The sequence below is a fragment of the Saccopteryx leptura genome, chromosome 1, assembly GCF_036850995.1.
Source record: "Saccopteryx leptura isolate mSacLep1 chromosome 1, mSacLep1_pri_phased_curated, whole genome shotgun sequence".
NCBI lineage: Eukaryota > Metazoa > Chordata > Mammalia > Chiroptera > Emballonuridae > Saccopteryx > Saccopteryx leptura.
This window is the reverse complement of record NC_089503.1, coordinates 391548897-391566725: the sequence shown is the minus strand read 5'-3', so window position 1 is coordinate 391566725 and position 17829 is coordinate 391548897. Positions and strand designations below refer to the sequence as shown.

Genomic DNA, 17829 nt, shown 5'->3' with positions numbered 1-17829 from the left:
GTGTGGGGTGTGTCTGTGCCCAGCAGGAGTGCACTGTGTGTGTGTGGGGTGTGTCTGTGCCCAGCAGGAGTGCACTGTGTGTGGGGTGTGTCTGTGCCCAGCAGGAGTGTACTGTGTGTGTGTGGGGTGTGTCTGTGCCCAGCAGGAGTGTACTGTGTGTGTGTGTGGGTGTGTCTGTGCCCAGCAGGAGTGTACTGTGTGTGTGGGGTGTGTCTGTGCCCAGCAGGAGTGTACTGTGTGTGTGGGGGTGTCTGTGCCCAGCAGGAGTGTACTGTGTGTGTGGGGGTGTCTGTGCCCAGCAGGAGTGCACTGTGTGTGTGTGGGGTGTGTCTGTGCCCAGCAGGAGTGCACTGTGTGTGTGTGGGGGGTGTCTGTGCCCAGCAGGAGTGTACTGTGTGTGTGGTGTGTCTGTGCCCAGCAGGAGTGTACTGTGTGTGTGGGTGTGTCTGTGCCCAGCAGGAGTGTACTGTGTGTGTGGGGGTGTCTGTGCCCAGCAGGAGTGTACTGTGTGTGTGGGGGTGTCTGTGCCCAGCAGGAGTGTACTGTGTGGGGGTGTGTCTGTGCCCAGCAGGAGTGCACTGTGTGTGTGTGGGGTGTGTCTGTGCCCAGCAGGAGTGCACTGTGTGTGGGGGTGTGTGTCTGTGCCCAGCAGGAGTGTACTGTGTGTGGGGGGGTGTCTGTGCCCAGCAGGAGTGTACTGTGTGTGTGGGGGTGTCTGTTCCCAGTAGGAGTGTACTGTGTGTGTGTGGGGGTGTGTCTGTGCCCAGCAGGAGTTTACTGTGTGTGGGGTGTGTCTGTGCCCAGCAGGAGTGTACTGTGTGTGTGTGGGGGTGTGTCTGCCCAGCAGGAGTGTACTGTGTGGGGTGTCTGTGCCCAGCAGGAGTGTACTGTGTGTGGGGGGGTGTCTGTGCCCAGCAGGAGTGTACTGTGTGTGTGTGGGGGTGTGTCTGCCCAGCAGGAGTGCACTGTGTGGGGGTGTCTGTGCCCAGCAGGAGTGTACTGTGTGTGGGGGGGGTGTCTGTGCCCAGCAGGAGTGTACTGTGTGTGTGTGTGGGGTGTGTCTGTGCCCAGCAGGAGTGTACTGTGTGTGTGTGGGGTGTGTCTGTGCCCAGCAGGAGTGTACTGTGTGTGTGTGGGGTGTGTCTGTGCCCAGCAGGAGTGTACTGTGTGTGTGTGGGGTGTGTCTGTGCCCAGCAGGAGTGTCCTGTGTGTGGGGTGTGTCTGTGCCCAGCAGGAGTGTACTGTGTGTGTGTGGGGTGTGTCTGTGCCCAGCAGGAGTGTCCTGTGTGTGGGGTGTGTCTGTGCCCAGCAGGAGTGTACTGTGTGTGGGGTGTGTCTGTGCCCAGCAGGAGTGTACTGTGTGTGGGGGGGTGTCTGTGCCCAGCAGGAGTGTACTGTGTGTGGGGGGGTGTCTGTGCCCAGCAGGAGTGTACTGTGTGTGGGGGGGTGTCTGTGCCCAGCAGGAGTGTACTGTGTGTGGGGGGGTGTCTGTGCCCAGCAGGAGTGTACTGTGTGTGGGGGGGTGTCTGTGCCCAGCAGGAGTGTACTGTGTGTGTGTGGGTGTGTCTGTGCCCAGCAGGAGTGTACTGTGTGTGTGGGGTGTGTCTGTGCCCAGCAGGAGTGTACTGTGTGTGGGGGGTGTGTCTGTGCCCAGCAGGAGTGTACTGTGTGTGTGGGGTGTGTCTGTGCCCAGCAGGAGTGTACTGTGTGTGTGGGGTGTGTCTGTGCCCAGCAGGAGTGTACTGTGTGTGTGGGGGGTGTCTGTGCCCAGCAGGAGTGTACTGTGTGTGTGGGGTGTGTCTGTGCCCAGCAGGAGTGCACTGTGTGTGTGTGTGGGGTGTGTCTGTGCCCAGCAGGAGTGCACTGTGTGTGTGTGTGGGTGTGTCTGTGCCCAGCAGGAGTGCACTGTGTGTGTGTGGGGTGTGTCTGTGCCCAGCAGGAGTGTACTGTGTGTGTGTGGGGTGTGTCTGTGCCCAGCAGGAGTGCACTGTGTGTGTGTGGGTGTGTCTGTGCCCAGCAGGAGTGTACTGTGTGTGTGTGTGGGTGTGTCTGTGCCCAGCAGGAGTGCACTGTGTGTGTGTGTGGGTGTGTCTGTGCCCAGCAGGAGTGCACTGTGTGTGTGTGTGGGTGTGTCTGTGCCCAGCAGGAGTGCACTGTGTGTGTGTGGGGTGTGTCTGTGCCCAGCAGGAGTGCACTGTGTGTGTGGGGTGTGTCTGTGCCCAGCAGGAGTGCACTGTGTGTGGGGTGTGTCTGTGCCCAGCAGGAGTGTACTGTGTGTGTGTGGGGTGTGTCTGTGCCCAGCAGGAGTGTACTGTGTGTGTGTGTGGGTGTGTCTGTGCCCAGCAGGAGTGTACTGTGTGTGTGGGGTGTGTCTGTGCCCAGCAGGAGTGCACTGTGTGTGTGTGGGGGGTGTCTGTGCCCAGCAGGAGTGTACTGTGTGTGTGGTGTGTCTGTGCCCAGCAGGAGTGTACTGTGTGTGTGGGGGTGTCTGTGCCCAGCAGGAGTGCACTGTGTGTGTGTGGGGGTGTGTCTGTGCCCAGCAGGAGTGCACTGTGTGTGTGTGGGGTGTGTCTGTGCCCAGCAGGAGTGCACTGTGTGTGTGGGGGGGTGTCTGTGCCCAGCAGGAGTGCACTGTGTGTGTGTGGGGTGTGTCTGTGCCCAGCAGGAGTGCACTGTGTGTGTGTGGGGTGTGTCTGTGCCCAGCAGGAGTGCACTGTGTGTGTGTGTGGGTGTGTCTGTGCCCAGCAGGAGTGTACTGTGTGGGGGTGTGTCTGTGCCCAGCAGGAGTGTACTGTGTGGGGGGGTGTGTCTGTGCCCAGCAGGAGTGCACTGTGTGTGTGTGGGGTGTGTCTGTGCCCAGCAGGAGTGCACTGTGTGTGTGGGGGTGTGTCTGTGCCCAGCAGGAGTGCACTGTGTGTGTGTGGGGTGTGTCTGTGCCCAGCAGGAGTGCACTGTGTGTGTATGGGGTGTGTCTGTGCCCAGCAGGAGTGCACTGTGTGTATGTGTGGGTGTGTCTGTGCCCAGCAGGAGTGTACTGTGTGGGGGTGTGTCTGTGCCCAGCAGGAGTGTACTGTGTGGGGGGGTGTCTGTGCCCAGCAGGAGTGCACTGTGTGTGTGTGGGGTGTGTCTGTGCCCAGCAGGAGTGTCCTGTGTGTGGGGTGTGTCTGTGCCCAGCAGGAGTGTACTGTGTGTGTGGGGGGGGTGTGTCTGTGCCCAGCAGGAGTGTACTGTGTGTGTGTGGGGTGTGTCTGTGCCCAGCAGGAGTGTACTGTGTGTGGGGTGTGTCTGTGCCCAGTAGGAGTGTACTGTGTGGGGGTGTGTCTGTGCCCAGCAGGAGTGTCCTGTGTGTGGGGGGTGTCTGTGCCCAGCAGGAGTGTACTGTGTGTGTGGGGTGTGTCTGTGCCCAGCAGGAGTGTACTGTGTGTGTGGGGGGTGTCTGTGCCCAGCAGGAGTGCACTGTGTGTGTGGGGTGTGTCTGTGCCCAGCAGGAGTGCACTGTGTGTGGGGTGTGTCTGTGCCCAGCAGGAGTGTACTGTGTGTGTGTGGGGTGTGTCTGTGCCCAGCAGGAGTGTACTGTGTGTGTGTGTGGGTGTGTCTGTGCCCAGCAGGAGTGTACTGTGTGTGTGGGGTGTGTCTGTGCCCAGCAGGAGTGTACTGTGTGTGTGGGGTGTGTCTGTGCCCAGCAGGAGTGTACTGTGTGTGTGGGGTGTGTCTGTGCCCAGCAGGAGTGTACTGTGTGTGTGGGGGGTGTCTGTGCCCAGCAGGAGTGTACTGTGTGTGTGGGGTGTGTCTGTGCCCAGCAGGAGTGTACTGTGTGTGGGGGTGTGTGTCTGTGCCCAGCAGGAGTGTACTGTGTGGGGGGTGTGTCTGTGCCCAGCAGGAGTGTACTGTGTGTGGGGGGGTGTCTGTGCCCAGCAGGAGTGTACTGTGTGTGTGTGGGTGTGTCTGTGCCCAGCAGGAGTGTACTGTGTGTGTGGGGTGTGTCTGTGCCCAGCAGGAGTGTACTGTGTGTGGGGGGTGTGTCTGTGCCCAGCAGGAGTGTACTGTGTGTGTGGGGTGTGTCTGTGCCCAGCAGGAGTGTACTGTGTGTGTGGGGTGTGTCTGTGCCCAGCAGGAGTGTACTGTGTGTGTGGGGGGTGTCTGTGCCCAGCAGGAGTGTACTGTGTGTGTGGGGTGTGTCTGTGCCCAGCAGGAGTGTACTGTGTGTGGGGGTGTGTGTCTGTGCCCAGCAGGAGTGTACTGTGTGGGGGGTGTGTCTGTGCCCAGCAGGAGTGTACTGTGTGTGGGGGGGTGTCTGTTCCCAGTAGGAGTGTACTGTGTGTGTGTGGGGGTGTGTCTGTGCCCAGCAGGAGTGTACTGTGTGTGGGGTGTGTCTGTGCCCAGCAGGAGTGTACTGTGTGTGTGTGGGGGTGTGTCTGCCCAGCAGGAGTGTACTGTGTGGGGTGTCTGTGCCCAGCAGGAGTGTACTGTGTGTGGGGGGGTGTCTGTGCCCAGCAGGAGTGTACTGTGTGTGTGTGGCGGTGTGTCTGCCCAGCAGGAGTGCACTGTGTGGGGGTGTCTGTGCCCAGCAGGAGTGTACTGTGTGTGGGGGGGGTGTCTGTGCCCAGCAGGAGTGTACTGTGTGTGTGTGGGGGGTGTGTCTGTGCCCAGCAGGAGTGTACTGTGTGTGGGGGGGTGTCTGTGCCCAGCAGGAGTGTACTGTGTGTGTGTGGGGGTGTGTCTGTGCCCAGCAGGAGTGTACTGTGTGTGGGGTGTGTCTGTGCCCAGCAGGAGTGTACTGTGTGTGTGTGGGGTGTGTCTGTGCCCAGCAGGAGTGTACTGTGTGTGGGGTGTGTCTGTGCCCAGCAGGAGTGTACTGTGTGTGTGTGGGGGGGTGTCTGTGCCCAGCAGGAGTGTACTGTGTGTGTGTGGGGTGTGTCTGTGCCCAGCAGGAGTGTACTGTGTGTGTGTGGGGTGTGTCTGTGCCCAGCAGGAGTGTACTGTGTGTGTGTGGGGTGTGTCTGTGCCCAGCAGGAGTGTCCTGTGTGTGGGGTGTGTCTGTGCCCAGCAGGAGTGTACTGTGTGTGTGGGGTGTGTCTGTGCCCAGCAGGAGTGTCCTGTGTGTGGGGTGTGTCTGTGCCCAGCAGGAGTGTCCTGTGTGTGGGGTGTGTCTGTGCCCAGCAGGAGTGTCCTGTGTGTGGGGCGTGTCTGTGCCCAGCAGGAGTGTACTGTGTGTGTGGGGGGGGTGTCTGTGCCCAGCAGGAGTGTACTGTGTGTGTGGGGTGTGTCTGTGCCCAGCAGGAGTGCACTGTGTGTGGGGTGTGTCTGTGCCCAGCAGGAGTGCACTGTGTGTGGGGTGTGTCTGTGCCCAGCAGGAGTGTACTGTGTGTGTGTGGGGTGTGTCTGTGCCCAGCAGGAGTGTACTGTGTGTGTGTGTGGGGTGTCTGTGCCCAGCAGGAGTGTACTGTGTGTGTGTGTGGGGGGGTGTCTGTGCCCAGCAGGAGTGTACTGTGTGTGTGTGGGGTGTGTCTGTGCCCAGCAGGAGTGTACTGTGTGTGTGTGGGGGGGTGTCTGTGCCCAGCAGGAGTGTACTGTGTGTGTGGGGGGTGTGTCTGTGCCCAGCAGGAGTGTACTGTGTGTGTGTGGGGGTGTGTGTCTGTGCCCAGCAGGAGTGTACTGTGTGTGTGTGTGGGGTGTGTCTGTGCCCAGCAGGAGTGTATTGTGTGTGTGTTGGGGGTGTCTGTGCCCAGCAGGAGTGCACTGTGTGTGGGGGTGTCTGTGCCCAGCAGGAGTGTATTGTGTCTGGGGGTGATTCTTTGCCCAACAGGAGTTGGCACACCTGTAATGGAATTGACACATAGTATTTTTGGCTTTGCTAGCCATATACATTGATACCTTCACCTTCTTCCTTTTTTTTTTTTTTCTTTGAAGATGATAAGATTTGTTCTTAGCTCAGGGCCATGTAGAAACAGACACCTTGGGTGAGATGTGGCCCGTTGGCCTCAGCTTGCAACCTCTGATCCAGAGAGGAGGTATCCTGGCCATAGGCTCAGCCGGTCTGGCTGTGTGGCCCGGATACAAATATTGATAGACTTACGACCTATGCAATTGACTTGCGACCATTTGGCTTTACGACCACAATCGCTAGCCGCACTGCTCCGTGTCTGGCAGCACTACCATCTCCGCGTGCACCGTTTCAATTGTTATCCCAGACTCAGTACAGCAATTTGTGTTTTGTGTCTTGGATATTTTTTCATCAAACCCCTCCCAAGATGTCTACCAAGAGGAAATCGTCATGCAAATATTAAACCAGTTGTACTGGTAATGCAGTGTTTTACGTAAACCTGACAAATGTAAAAATAAGAAACAAAATGGTGTAGAGATGATACAAATGGCATAAAATGAACAAAGAAAATTATGATATATAACAATAATAAAAGAAAATTATGATAAAATATGACTTAAAGATTTTTATAACATCATTTCACAGTACTGTACATATAGCCTAATCAACTTACGACCAAATCGTGTTAGGACTGGTCTGTGGGAACCAACGTGGTCGTAAGTCAAGCACTAGGTGTACATATCTCCAGCTCCTGGGTCCTGGTTCCTCTCAGCATGGTCTCAGGGCGTCTGGGCCCTCTGGGCCCCTGCACAGCCCGAGCTTTCTCCTGCTGGGCGGGGCGGGGCTGCGGTGCTCAGTGGGCGTCAGTGCTCAGTGGGTGTCAGAGCTCAGTGGGCGTCAGAGCTCAGTGGGTGTCAGCTCAGTGGGTGTCAGAGCTCAGTGGGTGTCAGAGCTCAGTGGGTGTCAGTGCTCAGTGGGTGTCAGAGCTCTGGGTGTCAGAGCTCAGTGGGTGTCAGTGCTCAGTGGGTGTCAGAGCTCTGGGTGTCAGTGCTCAGTGGGTGTCAGAGCTCAGTGGGTGTCAGTGCTCAGTGGGTGTCAGTGCTCAGTGGGTGTCAGTGCTCAGTGGGTGTCAGAGCTCAGTGGGTGTCAGAGCTCTGGGTGTCAGTGCTCAGTGGGTGTCAGAGCTCAGTGGGTGTCAGAGCTCAGTGGGTGTCAGAGCTCTGGGTGTCAGTGCTCAGTGGGTGTCAGTGCTCAGTGGGTGTCAGTGCTCAGTGGGTGTCAGAGCTCAGTGGGTGTCAGAGCTCTGGGTGTCAGTGCTCAGTGGGTGTCAGTGCTCAGTGGGTGTCAGAGCTCAGTGGGTGTCAGAGCTCTGGGTGTCAGTGCTCAGTGGGTGTCAGAGCTCAGTGGGTGTCAGTGCTCAGTGGGCGTCAGTGCTCAGTGGGCGTCAGAGCTCTGGGTGTCAGAGCTCAGTGGGTGTCAGAGCTCAGTGGGCGTCAGAGCTCTGGGTGTCAGAGCTCAGTGGGTGTCAGAGCTCTGGGTGTCAGAGCTCAGTGGGTGTCAGCTCAGTGGGTGTCAGAGCTCTGGGTGTCAGTGCTCAGTGGGCGTCAGAGCTCAGTGGGCGTCAGAGCTCGGTGGGCGTCAGTGCTCGGTGGGCGTCAGTGCTCGGTGGGTGTCAGTGCTCAGTGGGTGTCAGAGCTCAGTGGGTGTCAGCTCAGTGGGTGTCAGAGCTCTGGGTGTCAGTGCTCGGTGGGCGTCAGAGCTCGGTGGGCGTCAGAGCTCGGTGGGCGTCAGTGCTCGGTGGGCGTCAGTGCTCGGTGGGTGTCAGTGCTCAGTGGGTGTCAGTGCTCAGTGGGTGTCAGCTCAGTGGGTGTCAGAGCTCAGTGGGTGTCAGAGCTCAGTGGGTGTCAGTGCTCAGTGGGTGTCAGAGCTCAGTTGGTGTCAGAGCTCTGGGTGTCAGAGCTCAGTGGGTGTCAGCTCAGTGGGTGTCAGTGCTCAGTGGGTGTCAGCTCTGGGTGTCAGAGCTCAGTGGGTGTCAGAGCTCAGTGGGTGTCAGTGCTCAGTGGGTGTCAGAGCTCAGTGGGTGTCAGAGCTCTGGGTGTCAGAGCTCAGTGGGTGTCAGCTCAGTGGGTGTCAGAGCTCTGGGTGTCAGTGCTCAGTGGGTGTCAGAGCTCAGTGGGTGTCAGTGCTCAGTGGGTGTCAGAGCTCTGGGTGTCAGTGCTCAGTGGGTGTCAGAGCTCAGTGGGTGTCAGTGCTCAGTGGGTGTCAGAGCTCTGGGTGTCAGTGCTCAGTGGGTGTCAGAGCTCAGTGGGTGTCAGTGCTCAGTGGGTGTCAGAGCTCTGGGTGTCAGAGCTCAGTGGGTGTCAGAGCTCAGTGGGTGTCAGTGCTCAGTGGGTGTCAGAGCTCTGGGTGTCAGTGCTCAGTGGGTGTTGGGTGTCAGTGCTCAGTGGGTGTCAGAGCTCTGGGTGTCAGTGCTCAGTGGGTGTTGGGTGTCAGAGCTCAGTGGGTGTCAGTGCTCAGTGGGTGTCAGAGCTCAGTGGGTGTCAGTGCTCAGTGGGTGTCAGAGCTCAGTGGGTGTCAGTGCTCAGTGGGTGTCAGAGCTCTGGGTGTCAGAGCTCAGTGGGTGTCAGAGCTCAGTGGGTGTCAGTGCTCAGTGGGTGTCAGAGCTCTGGGTGTCAGAGCTCAGTGGGTGTCAGAGCTCAGTGGGTGTCAGTGCTCAGTGGGTGTCAGAGCTCAGTGGTGTCAGTGCTCAGTGGGTGTCAGAGCTCAGTGGTGTCAGTGCGGCAGCTCAGGTGACACTGATGCAGGAGGAAGAGAGCAGTGGCATCTGCTGTCCCCTCACCGCTCTGCGCTGGTGGTGCTGAGGACAGGTGCACACGCTGTCTCGTGCCTGCCCCTGCCCTGTGCCACTGCGGTGGGGGAAGTGGACACAGGGCGGCGAGGGGACCAGGCAGGCATGAGGAGGACGGGGTCGTCCACGACAGGTCAGGACTGGAGGTGCAGAAAGAGGGAGCTGACTAGAACCGGGGGTGGACGATGTGAAGTCCGAGCTAGAAGGGGGCTGTTCACCATCTCCACATGTCCACAGGGTTCAGAGGAAGAAGGAGAGGAAGATGGAGAAGGGGAGTCTAAGGCTGATGACCCCTATGCTCACCTTAGCAAAAAAGAGAAGAAAAAGCTGAAGAAACAGGTAAGACCCTGGGTTCTTAGTGGTCAGAGGCAGGCAACTTTGATATTTTTAAGCTTCAACGAGGGGTCCTGTGGGTTGGGGGACAAGAGCTGTAGGTGCTGCTTGAAGTAGAACAGTCAGGAACGACGGGTGTTCCGTGAGCCTTGTCGTTGGGTCTGAGGACATGGGCTGTGTCGCCGCGGCGGGAAACCCGCAGACAGTGGCTTTCCCTCCTCAGATGGAGTATGAGCGCCAGGTGGCGTCGTTGAAAGCAGCCAGTGCCGCCGAGAATGACTTCTCCGTGTCACAAGCAGAGGTGTCCTCCCGCCAAGCCATGTTAGAAAATGCGTCTGACATCAAGGTGAGGGGGCTTGTGCTGCAGCCCCCGCTGGGCCGCCTCCTCCGCGGGGCCCTTGCCGCTGGGCCACTGCAGGGAGGCTTCCCTCACCCTGTGTTCCGCTGGCCTGACCTGAACGATGGTGGAAGGAACGGTTTGGGAGGGCCTGTTGGAGGCGGAGCCCAGGGAAGGGGACCAGCGAGGTGGGAGGGGAAGGAGGCTGTGCTGGAGGTCTCCTTTGGCCAGGGGGTTCCCCGCAGGACGACGGCTGAACTCCTCTCTGCGAGGGGCAGAGGGGGCGTCCTCACGGTACCCTTCCCTCCCTGCGGCGCCAGCTGGAGAAGTTCAGCATCTCGGCTCATGGCAAGGAGCTGTTTGTCAACGCGGACCTGTACATTGTGGCCGGCCGCCGCTACGGGCTGGTGGGGCCCAATGGGTGAGGCGGCCGGGCTGGTGGGGCTGGGGAGCAAGGCGGAGGGCAGGGGCTTTCCGGCAGCGCCCGGGCCTGACCGCTCTCGCTCCCAGCAAGGGCAAGACCACGCTCCTCAAGCACATCGCCAACCGGGCCCTGAGCATCCCGCCCAACATCGACGTGCTGCTGTGTGAGCAGGGTGAGGCCGGGAGGGGCCTCGGCTCCTGGGGGGGACAGGGTGCTGAGGGGGGTGGGGGCTCCTGGGCACTTTTAGGAGAAAGTGCCGGGCGGCTCCTCCGCGGCAAACACAAAGCGCCGGGGCGGAGCCCCGCAGTGGGGAGGGCAGCGCGCATGCACACGGCCCGGGCCTCGCCAGCCTGACCGCCCTCCCACTCGCAGAGGTGGTGGCGGACGAGACACCCGCCGTGCAGGCTGTGCTCCGAGCCGACACCAAGCGGCTGAAGCTGCTGGAGGAGGAGCGGTTGCTGCAGGGGCAGCTGGAGCGGGGCGACGACAGCGCCGCAGAGCGGCTGGAGAAGGTGGGGCTGCGGGTGGGCGGCTTCCTGCGACCTCAGACATGGGACACGTTAACCCCTTCCCCGCGCTCCCGCCTGCGACCTCGGACACGGGACACGTTAACCCCTCCCCCCTGCCCCCGCCTGCGACCTCGTACACGGGACACGTTAATCCCTCCCCCCCGCCCCCGCCTGCGACCTCGGACACGGGACACGTTAACCCCTGCCCCCGCCTGCGACCTCGGACATGGGACACGTTAATCCCTCCCCCCTGCCCCCGCCTGCGACCTCGGATCTGTGACCCCTCTTCCTCGGCCCGCTCCCCCAGGTGTATGAGGAGCTGCGGGCCACTGGAGCAGCAGCTGCAGAGGCCAAAGCTCGGCGCATCCTGGCCGGGCTGGGCTTCGACCCTGAGATGCAGAACCGGCCCACACAGAAGTTCTCGGGGGGCTGGCGCATGCGTGTCTCCCTGGCCAGGTGGGCTACCCCACCCTCCCATCAGCCCCAACCCATCAGGGTCGATTTTTCCCTCCTGTCTGTTGTCCGCTGCCAGGCCTCTGTCCCCCCCTGCTTGGCGGGTGCTCCCACCTGTGTCTCCTGCACGGGGACCTCTGGGGAGAGACGGGATGGGTATTCCTGTGCCAGGCTCCACCTCTGGAGGGTGTCTGCGGTTCTCCCAGCAAGGCTCCCCTGACCACACTGCTGCCCACCCCTCTAGGGCGCTGTTCCTGGAGCCCACACTGCTGATGCTGGATGAGCCCACCAACCACCTGGATCTCAACGCTGTCATCTGGCTCAATAAGTGAGTCGTCCTGGGTTATAGGGTTTTTTTTAGGGTGATAGGAGGGGAAATAGGCAGACTTCCACATGCACCCTGACTGGCATCCACTTGGAAACCCTGTCTCTTGGGCCGATGCTCGAGTACCAAGCTCTTTTTAGGACCTAAGGCAGATGAGCTCCAACAGCCATCCTCGGTGCCTGGGGCCACGCTGGAACCAGTTGAGCCACTGGCTGCGGGAGGTGAAGAGGGAGAGAAGGGGGAGAGGGAGGGGAAGAGAAGCAGGTGGTCACTTCTTCTGTGTGCCCTGACCGGGAGCAAACCTGGGACGTCCACACTCTGGGCTGACACTACCCACTGGGCCACAGTCTTGGTCAGTGGTTCTCGCTGGCCCTTGTTTCCTCCAGCCCTTCTCCACTCTGCCCCTGCTGCTCCCAGCCCAGCAGCCCGCTCCCCTGCCCCACCGTCTGTCTCTGCTGCCCTGACTTAACCCTCTCTCGGCCGTTGTGACCTTCCACATTCTTCTCTGACACCCAGCTACCTCCAGGGCTGGCGGAAGACGCTGCTCATCGTTTCCCACGACCAGGGCTTCCTGGACGACGTCTGCACGGACATCGTCCACCTTGATGCCCAGCGGCTCCATTACTATAGGGGCAACTACAGTAAGCAGGGCTGCTCCCTGCGGGGCGAGGCGACGAGCCCTGGGAGGGGCCTGGGGGCCGCCCTGGGGGACGTCCTGATGAGCTAGACCTCAGAATCTAGACACGGGTGCCTGTCCTGAGGGTCTGCCCGCTTGCCTGCCTGCCCCCTCTCCCGCCCAGTGACCTTCAAGAAGATGTACCAGCAGAAGCAGAAGGAGCTGCTGAAGCAGTACGAGAAGCAGGAGAAGAAGCTGAAGGAGCTGAAGGCGGGCGGCAAGTCCACCAAGCAGGCGGTCAGTGGGGGGCTCCCTGGGGTGGGCCTTCCCTGGAGAACGGAGAGGCGGGCTGGGTCCCCTGGCTGCGTGGCAGGGCCGCTGTGATGTGCGGGTCTCTCCCTCCTGTCTCCGCAGGAGAAGCAAACAAAGGAAGCCCTGACTCGGAAGCAGCAGAAGTGCCGACGGAAAAACCAGGACGAGGAGGCGCAGGAGGCTCCAGAGCTGCTGAAGCGCCCCAAGGAGTACACTGTGCGCTTCACCTTCCCCAACCCCCCGCCGCTCAGCCCGCCTGTGCTGGGCCTGCACGGTGAGCTGGCAGACGGCAGGGGGCGCTCATCACCTCCCCCCCCCACCACCACCACCACCGCTGCGCCGCATGCCCCGCCCCCGCCTCCCCCATCACCGCCACCGCGCCGCGTGCCCCGCCCCCGCCTCCCCCATCACCGCCACCGCGCCGCATGCCCCGCCCCCGCCTCCCCCATCACCGCCACCGCGCCGCATGCCCCGCCCCCGCCTCCCCATCACCGCCACCTCGCCGCATGCCCCGCCCGCGCCTCCCTCACCACCACCACCACCACCCCGAGTGCAGGGTGGGGCCTCCAGGTGGCCGAACTGCTTTCTCTCCTGCTCTCAGGTGTGACATTCGGCTACGAGGGGCAGAAGCCACTCTTCAAGAATCTGGATTTTGGCATCGACATGGACTCAAGAAGTGATTTGGGGTTGGGTGTGCCAGGGAGGGGGAGCAGGAGCCCAGGGAGCATGTCCGGGACCTCTGACCCCCAGTCCTCTCCTTGCAGTCTGCATCGTGGGCCCCAACGGCGTGGGCAAGAGCACCTTGCTCCTGCTGCTGACGGGCAAGCTGACACCGGTGAGTCCGGGAGCTGGGCAGGGCGGGGCAGGGCGGGGCTGGCTGGCAGGCGGCCTGGGGAGTGTGAGGAACACTGTGCGCCAGAGGTTCGAGTCAGAACCCCTTCTGCAGCGGAGAGAGGCACACAGATCTCCTTGCAGGAGCTCCTTCCCCACGCGGCCCTGCAGAGAACAGCTTCCATCAGTCCCAGAGGGAGGCCAGCAGACGGGGCTGCAGCTGGGCCCCCGAGCGGGCTTTGGTTATGCAAGAAACACATCGCTTATAGAACAATTCGAACTGCATAAGCCAAGGAGAAGTCTAGAGATAGCCAGTCTTCACTGTGGTGGATAGCTTTTCCCTTTTTCTTTGCAAATACCCTTTTCTCGTTGGAACAAAGAGGGACTATCACAATTATTGTGTAGCCAGCTCTTTCCAGATATGTGCATCAGGCGTTTTTCTGTGCCAGTAATCATGTGAATCTCTCAGGAGTTATTTGATGTCAGTCCTAGATTATTTCTGATTTTCACGAAAGGGTAACATTATAGCAAGTATTCTTACTGTACGTTCCTAAAGTTAGCTTTTCCTCAGTCCTTGGCCGTAGGACTTGGACAGTGTGCCCTCTCCCCCCCTCCCATTGCTTCAGACAGGTGTGGCCGTCTGTCCGCCTCTGGGAAAGTGTCGGGAGGGCCTTTCCTCCCCCGCAGAGTAGGGCTTAGGAAGGTGCCCTTAGCTCCTTCCCCAGCCTGCCTCTGCTGCCTCTGCTCCCTCTGCTGTGGGGCCCGGAAACGGGCTGTCGGTGAGTCTGGCTGGGGAACACTGTTCTTCAGACGTGGTCAGCCCCTCCTGGTTCCGAGTCTGTGCTTTCATCTCCTTCCTCCTCCCTCTGGCTCCTGCCCCCTCTTACCCGGTCTCTGACCTCCTGATGTGCCTTTGTACAAACATCCATGTGTCCTTGGTCGCACTGTTGGTCCCGTCGGGACAGTTGGGAGTGGACTTGCGGCACGTTTTCCTCTCCCGTGTCTGACCCCTGGCTCTTCCCTCGCAGACTCGAGGGGAGATGAGGAAGAACCACCGACTGGTGAGTGCCTTCGGGAATCGGGGAAGGAGTCCGAGAGGACGTAGGACTTTGACTGACCGCCTCCCTCTCCTCTGGGGCAGAAAATCGGCTTCTTCAACCAGCAGTACGCAGAGCAGCTGCGCATGGAGGAGACACCGACAGAGTACCTGCAGCGGGGCTTCAACCTGCCTTACCAAGATGCCCGCAAGTGCCTGGGCCGCTTCGGCCTGGAGAGCCACGCCCACACTATCCAGATCTGCAAGCTCTCTGGTACTGGTGGGGGCGGGCCCTGTCCTGGGGGTCCTGTCCTTCCTGCCCGGCGGAGGGGGCGGGGCCTCAGCACGCTGCACGCACCACGGCGGTGGACGTGCTCGGGCTAACCTGCAGAGAGGGCGGGCGGTCCGGCCTGTGACAGACTTCCCTTTCCACGGCTGCAGGTGGGCAGAAGGCCCGGGTCGTGTTTGCGGAGCTGGCTTGTCGCGAGCCGGACGTCCTCATCCTGGTGAGTGAGCTGGTCTGCGGGGGGGGGGGGGGGGGGGGGAGGAGGGGTGCTGCGGGGGGGGAGGGGGGGTGCTGCAGGGGGGGGTCCTGACGCTCAGCCACGGGCCTCCTCCACAGGACGAGCCCACCAACAATTTGGACATCGAGTCGATTGACGCCCTGGGGGAGGCCATCAACGAGTACAAGGGCGGTGAGTCTGCTGCTGGAGGCTTCCCTCCTTCCCCGGGACCGGGCTCCCTCCTGCGTGCTGACGCCCTGCTTGCCCCTCCCCCAGCTGTGATCGTGGTCAGCCACGACGCCCGCCTCATCACGGAGACCAGCTGCCAGCTGTGGGTGGTGGAGGAGCAGGGCGTGAGCCAGATCGACGGGGACTTCGAGGACTACAAGCGGGAGGTGCTGGAGGCCCTGGGCGAGGTCATGGTCAACCGGCCCCGAGAGTGACCCTCCCTTCCTGGAGGACCAGGTCGGGACCCTGGCCGTGCCCGCTGTTCCTCCATCTCAGCCGGAATCCTGCCTCTGGTCTGCAGCTGCCCCGGGAGGCGGGCAGTCCTCATCGACCAGGGTGCCCCTCGGCTGTCTGCTTGTTCTTAGTAGCTGAGCTGGCGTGGTTCTGACGGCCTCCTTGCCAGCAGAGGTGGCCTTCGTTAGCGTGGGTTCCATCTAGACAGACGTGACCTGGCGGGCCGGCCTGAGTCTGTCCTCACCCCGCACCCTGCCTCTGGTCCCCCAGAGTGCTCCGGGGCCACTGGCCCGAGCCTCTGGGCTTCAAGGGTGCTGCTCTTCTCTGGTGGACCTCAGGCTGACCTCGTGATGGGAACAGCTGTGGCGGCTGGCGGGGTGGCGGTGAGGCCTGTGCGGTGAGCAGGTTTGGTGCCTGCCGACTGGTCTGCCAGAGACTTGGGGCAGGAAAGGCGTGCTGCTGACTGTGTATCTCCCTGTGGGCGGGGAATAAAGGAGTGTCCGCCGCCCTGTCTGTGGAGGTTCACGGGGTGGGGGGTGGGGGGGTGATGGACGAAGGTTCCTGATCCTGAGTCGCTGCCTTCAGCGTCGCGGCAGCATTGGTGCTCTCCTGCCCGACACGGGGACGTGCAACGTGTGATGTGCGGGCCTGCTGCACTCAGATACTGCTCGCTGCTGGGGGCGCTGCCTTCCCTTCCCCAGACTAGGAGGGGGACGGCACAGTCAGGGCCCCCTGCCCCCGTCAAGGTCTGCCCGGTGCACGGGCGTGGAGCGCTCTGGCCTTCGAGAAGGGGACGAGTCTCCATGAGCACTGAGCACGGGGGGGGGGGGGGCTTGGAAATCAGGCACGAGCCCACGTGATGTGATTCAGTGCCGGTCCTGCGTCCCTGCGTGCTCCTGGAAGGGACAGCGTATCCAGACCTGGGTTCTTGGGCAGGGTCACTGCGGGTGGACCTGGAGGAAGAAGGGTTTAATAAGGAGGCATTTCTGGAACCCCGGGGAAGAGCAGCTCTAAGGCTTGGGAGGAAGGAAGACCAAAGGAAGTTCATGAGAATGTGGCTGGAACGGCCACGTTCACTGTCAGTTAGATCGGAAAGTAAAATACAGGTGGCGGTTGCTGATTTTAGGCAATGAGGGGTGAGGCGGACTGGAAACTTCAGAGCGTGGACTTGATTACTTCCATGGGGATGAGAACGCTGAGCTAGAGAGGGGTGGCCAGGACCGACGGGAAGATCCGGTGTGGGCACCGGAGAGAAGAGGGTGATGGGTGCATCTGGTTCCAGGGGGACCGTGAATGAAGAGCTGTCTGGTTAAGACGAGTTTGCAGCCCTGGCCGGTAGAGCGTTGACTGGGCATGCGGAAGGCCCGGGTTTGATTTGCAGTCAGGGCACACGGAAGCAACACCTGCTTCCCTACTCCCTCCACCCCAATTTCTTTCCTCCCCCTACTGTTCTCTCTCCCCCTCCCACTGCCAAGGATCGATTGGAGTGAGTTGGCCCCAGGCACTGAGGATGGCTCCATGGCCTCTGCCTCAAGTGCTGAGAAAAGCTTGGTTGCTGAGCAACAGAGCAAGTCCCAGATTGGCAGAGCATCACCTCCTGGTGGGCTTGCTGGGTGGGTCCTGGTGGGGCACATGCAGGAGTCTGTCTCTGCCTCCTGCCTCTCAATAAGAGGAAAAAAAAAAAAAAGACAATTTGGAAATCTAATTTTGGGAAGTTATTTTCTGGCAAGTGAATATGTAATGCCCGACCGCAAGTGACAGGTTTGCACTGGAAGTGAAGGCACGCAGGCAGGTGCAGCAGTGCCGACGGGCAGCTCCCCAAGTTAGAGACAAAGCAATCCCCTCAACATAATTTAAGGGGGGAAAAAATCAGGGTTTTGTGTCAAGCACTTGAATAAGATGTTCTCACAATTTCGTGACATATCAGAACAGGGATGGCCAGGCTTCAAGTATGAATGGTGTGACCTTGGGTGAGTTATTTAGCAGCTGCTACTTTTGTTTTTTTCCAAGAGACGCGAAGGGAGATGAGAAGCATCAACTTGTAGCTGTGCAGGCCTGACCTGTGGTGGCGCAGTGGATAAAGCGTCGACCTGGAAATGCTGAGGTCGCCTGTTCGATACCCTGGGCTTGCCTGGTCAAGGCACATATGGGAGTTGATGCTTCCTGCTCCTCCCCTTTCTCTCTCTCTCTCTCTCTCTCTCTCTCTCTCTCTCTCTCTCCTCTCTGAAAATTGTATAAAAATAAAATAAAAAAACTTGTAGCTGTGTCACCTTAGTTGTCCATTGATTGCTACTCACACATGCCTTGATGTGGCGGGGGCAATTCCAGCCAAGCCAGTGGCTTCGTGCCAGCAACCTTTGGGCTCAAGCCAGCAACCTTGGGGTTTCAAACCTGGTACCTCAGTGTCCCAGGCTGATGTTCCATCCACTGCATCACCACAGGTCAAGTTGCATTTTTTTTTTCATTAATTTTTATTTTTTTTACAGAGAGAGAATCAGAGAGGGATAGGGACAGACAGGAATAGAGAGAGATGAGAAGCATCAATTCTTTATTGTGACACCTTAGTTGTTCACTGATTGCTTTCTCATAGATTGCTTTCTCATATGTGCCTTGACCGCAGGCTTTCAGCAGACCGAGTGACCCCTTGCTCAAGCCAGCGACCTTGAGTCCAAGCTGGTGAGCTTTTTTTTTTTTTTTCTCAAACCAGATGAGCCCGCACTCAAGCTGGCGACCTCGAGGTCTCGAACCTGGGTCCTCAGCATCCCAGTCCGATGCTCTATACACTGCACCACTGCCTGGTCAGGCTGCATTTTGTTTTTGACAAAATGAAATCACTAATTTCTCTACAGGTACTTAAGATGCTTCAAAAGAATTTTAGTCCAAGGACACGAATTTTATTCCTTCCGTCAATATATGGTGTGCAGTGAGGGCCCTGGGGCATGTGGCAGAGGCTCGGTGATGTGCACACATCCAGAAGCTGGGAAGAGATTGACGTGGGAACTTGGCTTGAGCTTAG

The 17829-nt window shown here is 59.9% G+C and overlaps 1 protein-coding gene across 5 annotated transcripts in view; it reads left to right on the top strand.

The window, feature by feature from the left end:
• ABCF1 (ATP binding cassette subfamily F member 1) overlaps positions 1 to 15644 on the top strand; it is a 28722-nt gene extending 13078 nt beyond the window's left edge. For all 5 annotated transcript variants that reach the window (XM_066359942.1, XM_066359941.1, XM_066359940.1 and 2 more), the window contains exons 9-25: positions 8910 to 9011; positions 9229 to 9351; positions 9663 to 9763; positions 9853 to 9938; positions 10139 to 10278; positions 10583 to 10731; positions 10973 to 11056; positions 11570 to 11694; positions 11854 to 11966; positions 12084 to 12255; positions 12583 to 12657; positions 12746 to 12816; positions 13841 to 13873; positions 13954 to 14122; positions 14290 to 14354; positions 14471 to 14543; positions 14628 to 15644. In XM_066359942.1, the coding sequence (XP_066216039.1) occupies positions 8910 to 9011; positions 9229 to 9351; positions 9663 to 9763; positions 9853 to 9938; positions 10139 to 10278; positions 10583 to 10731; positions 10973 to 11056; positions 11570 to 11694; positions 11854 to 11966; positions 12084 to 12255; positions 12583 to 12657; positions 12746 to 12816; positions 13841 to 13873; positions 13954 to 14122; positions 14290 to 14354; positions 14471 to 14543; positions 14628 to 14794 (1848 nt within the window). In that variant the 3' untranslated portion in view covers positions 14795 to 15644. The remainder of the gene's footprint in view (positions 1 to 8909; positions 9012 to 9228; positions 9352 to 9662; positions 9764 to 9852; positions 9939 to 10138; positions 10279 to 10582; positions 10732 to 10972; positions 11057 to 11569; positions 11695 to 11853; positions 11967 to 12083; positions 12256 to 12582; positions 12658 to 12745; positions 12817 to 13840; positions 13874 to 13953; positions 14123 to 14289; positions 14355 to 14470; positions 14544 to 14627) is intronic.
• The last annotated feature ends 2185 nt before the right edge of the window (positions 15645 to 17829 follow it).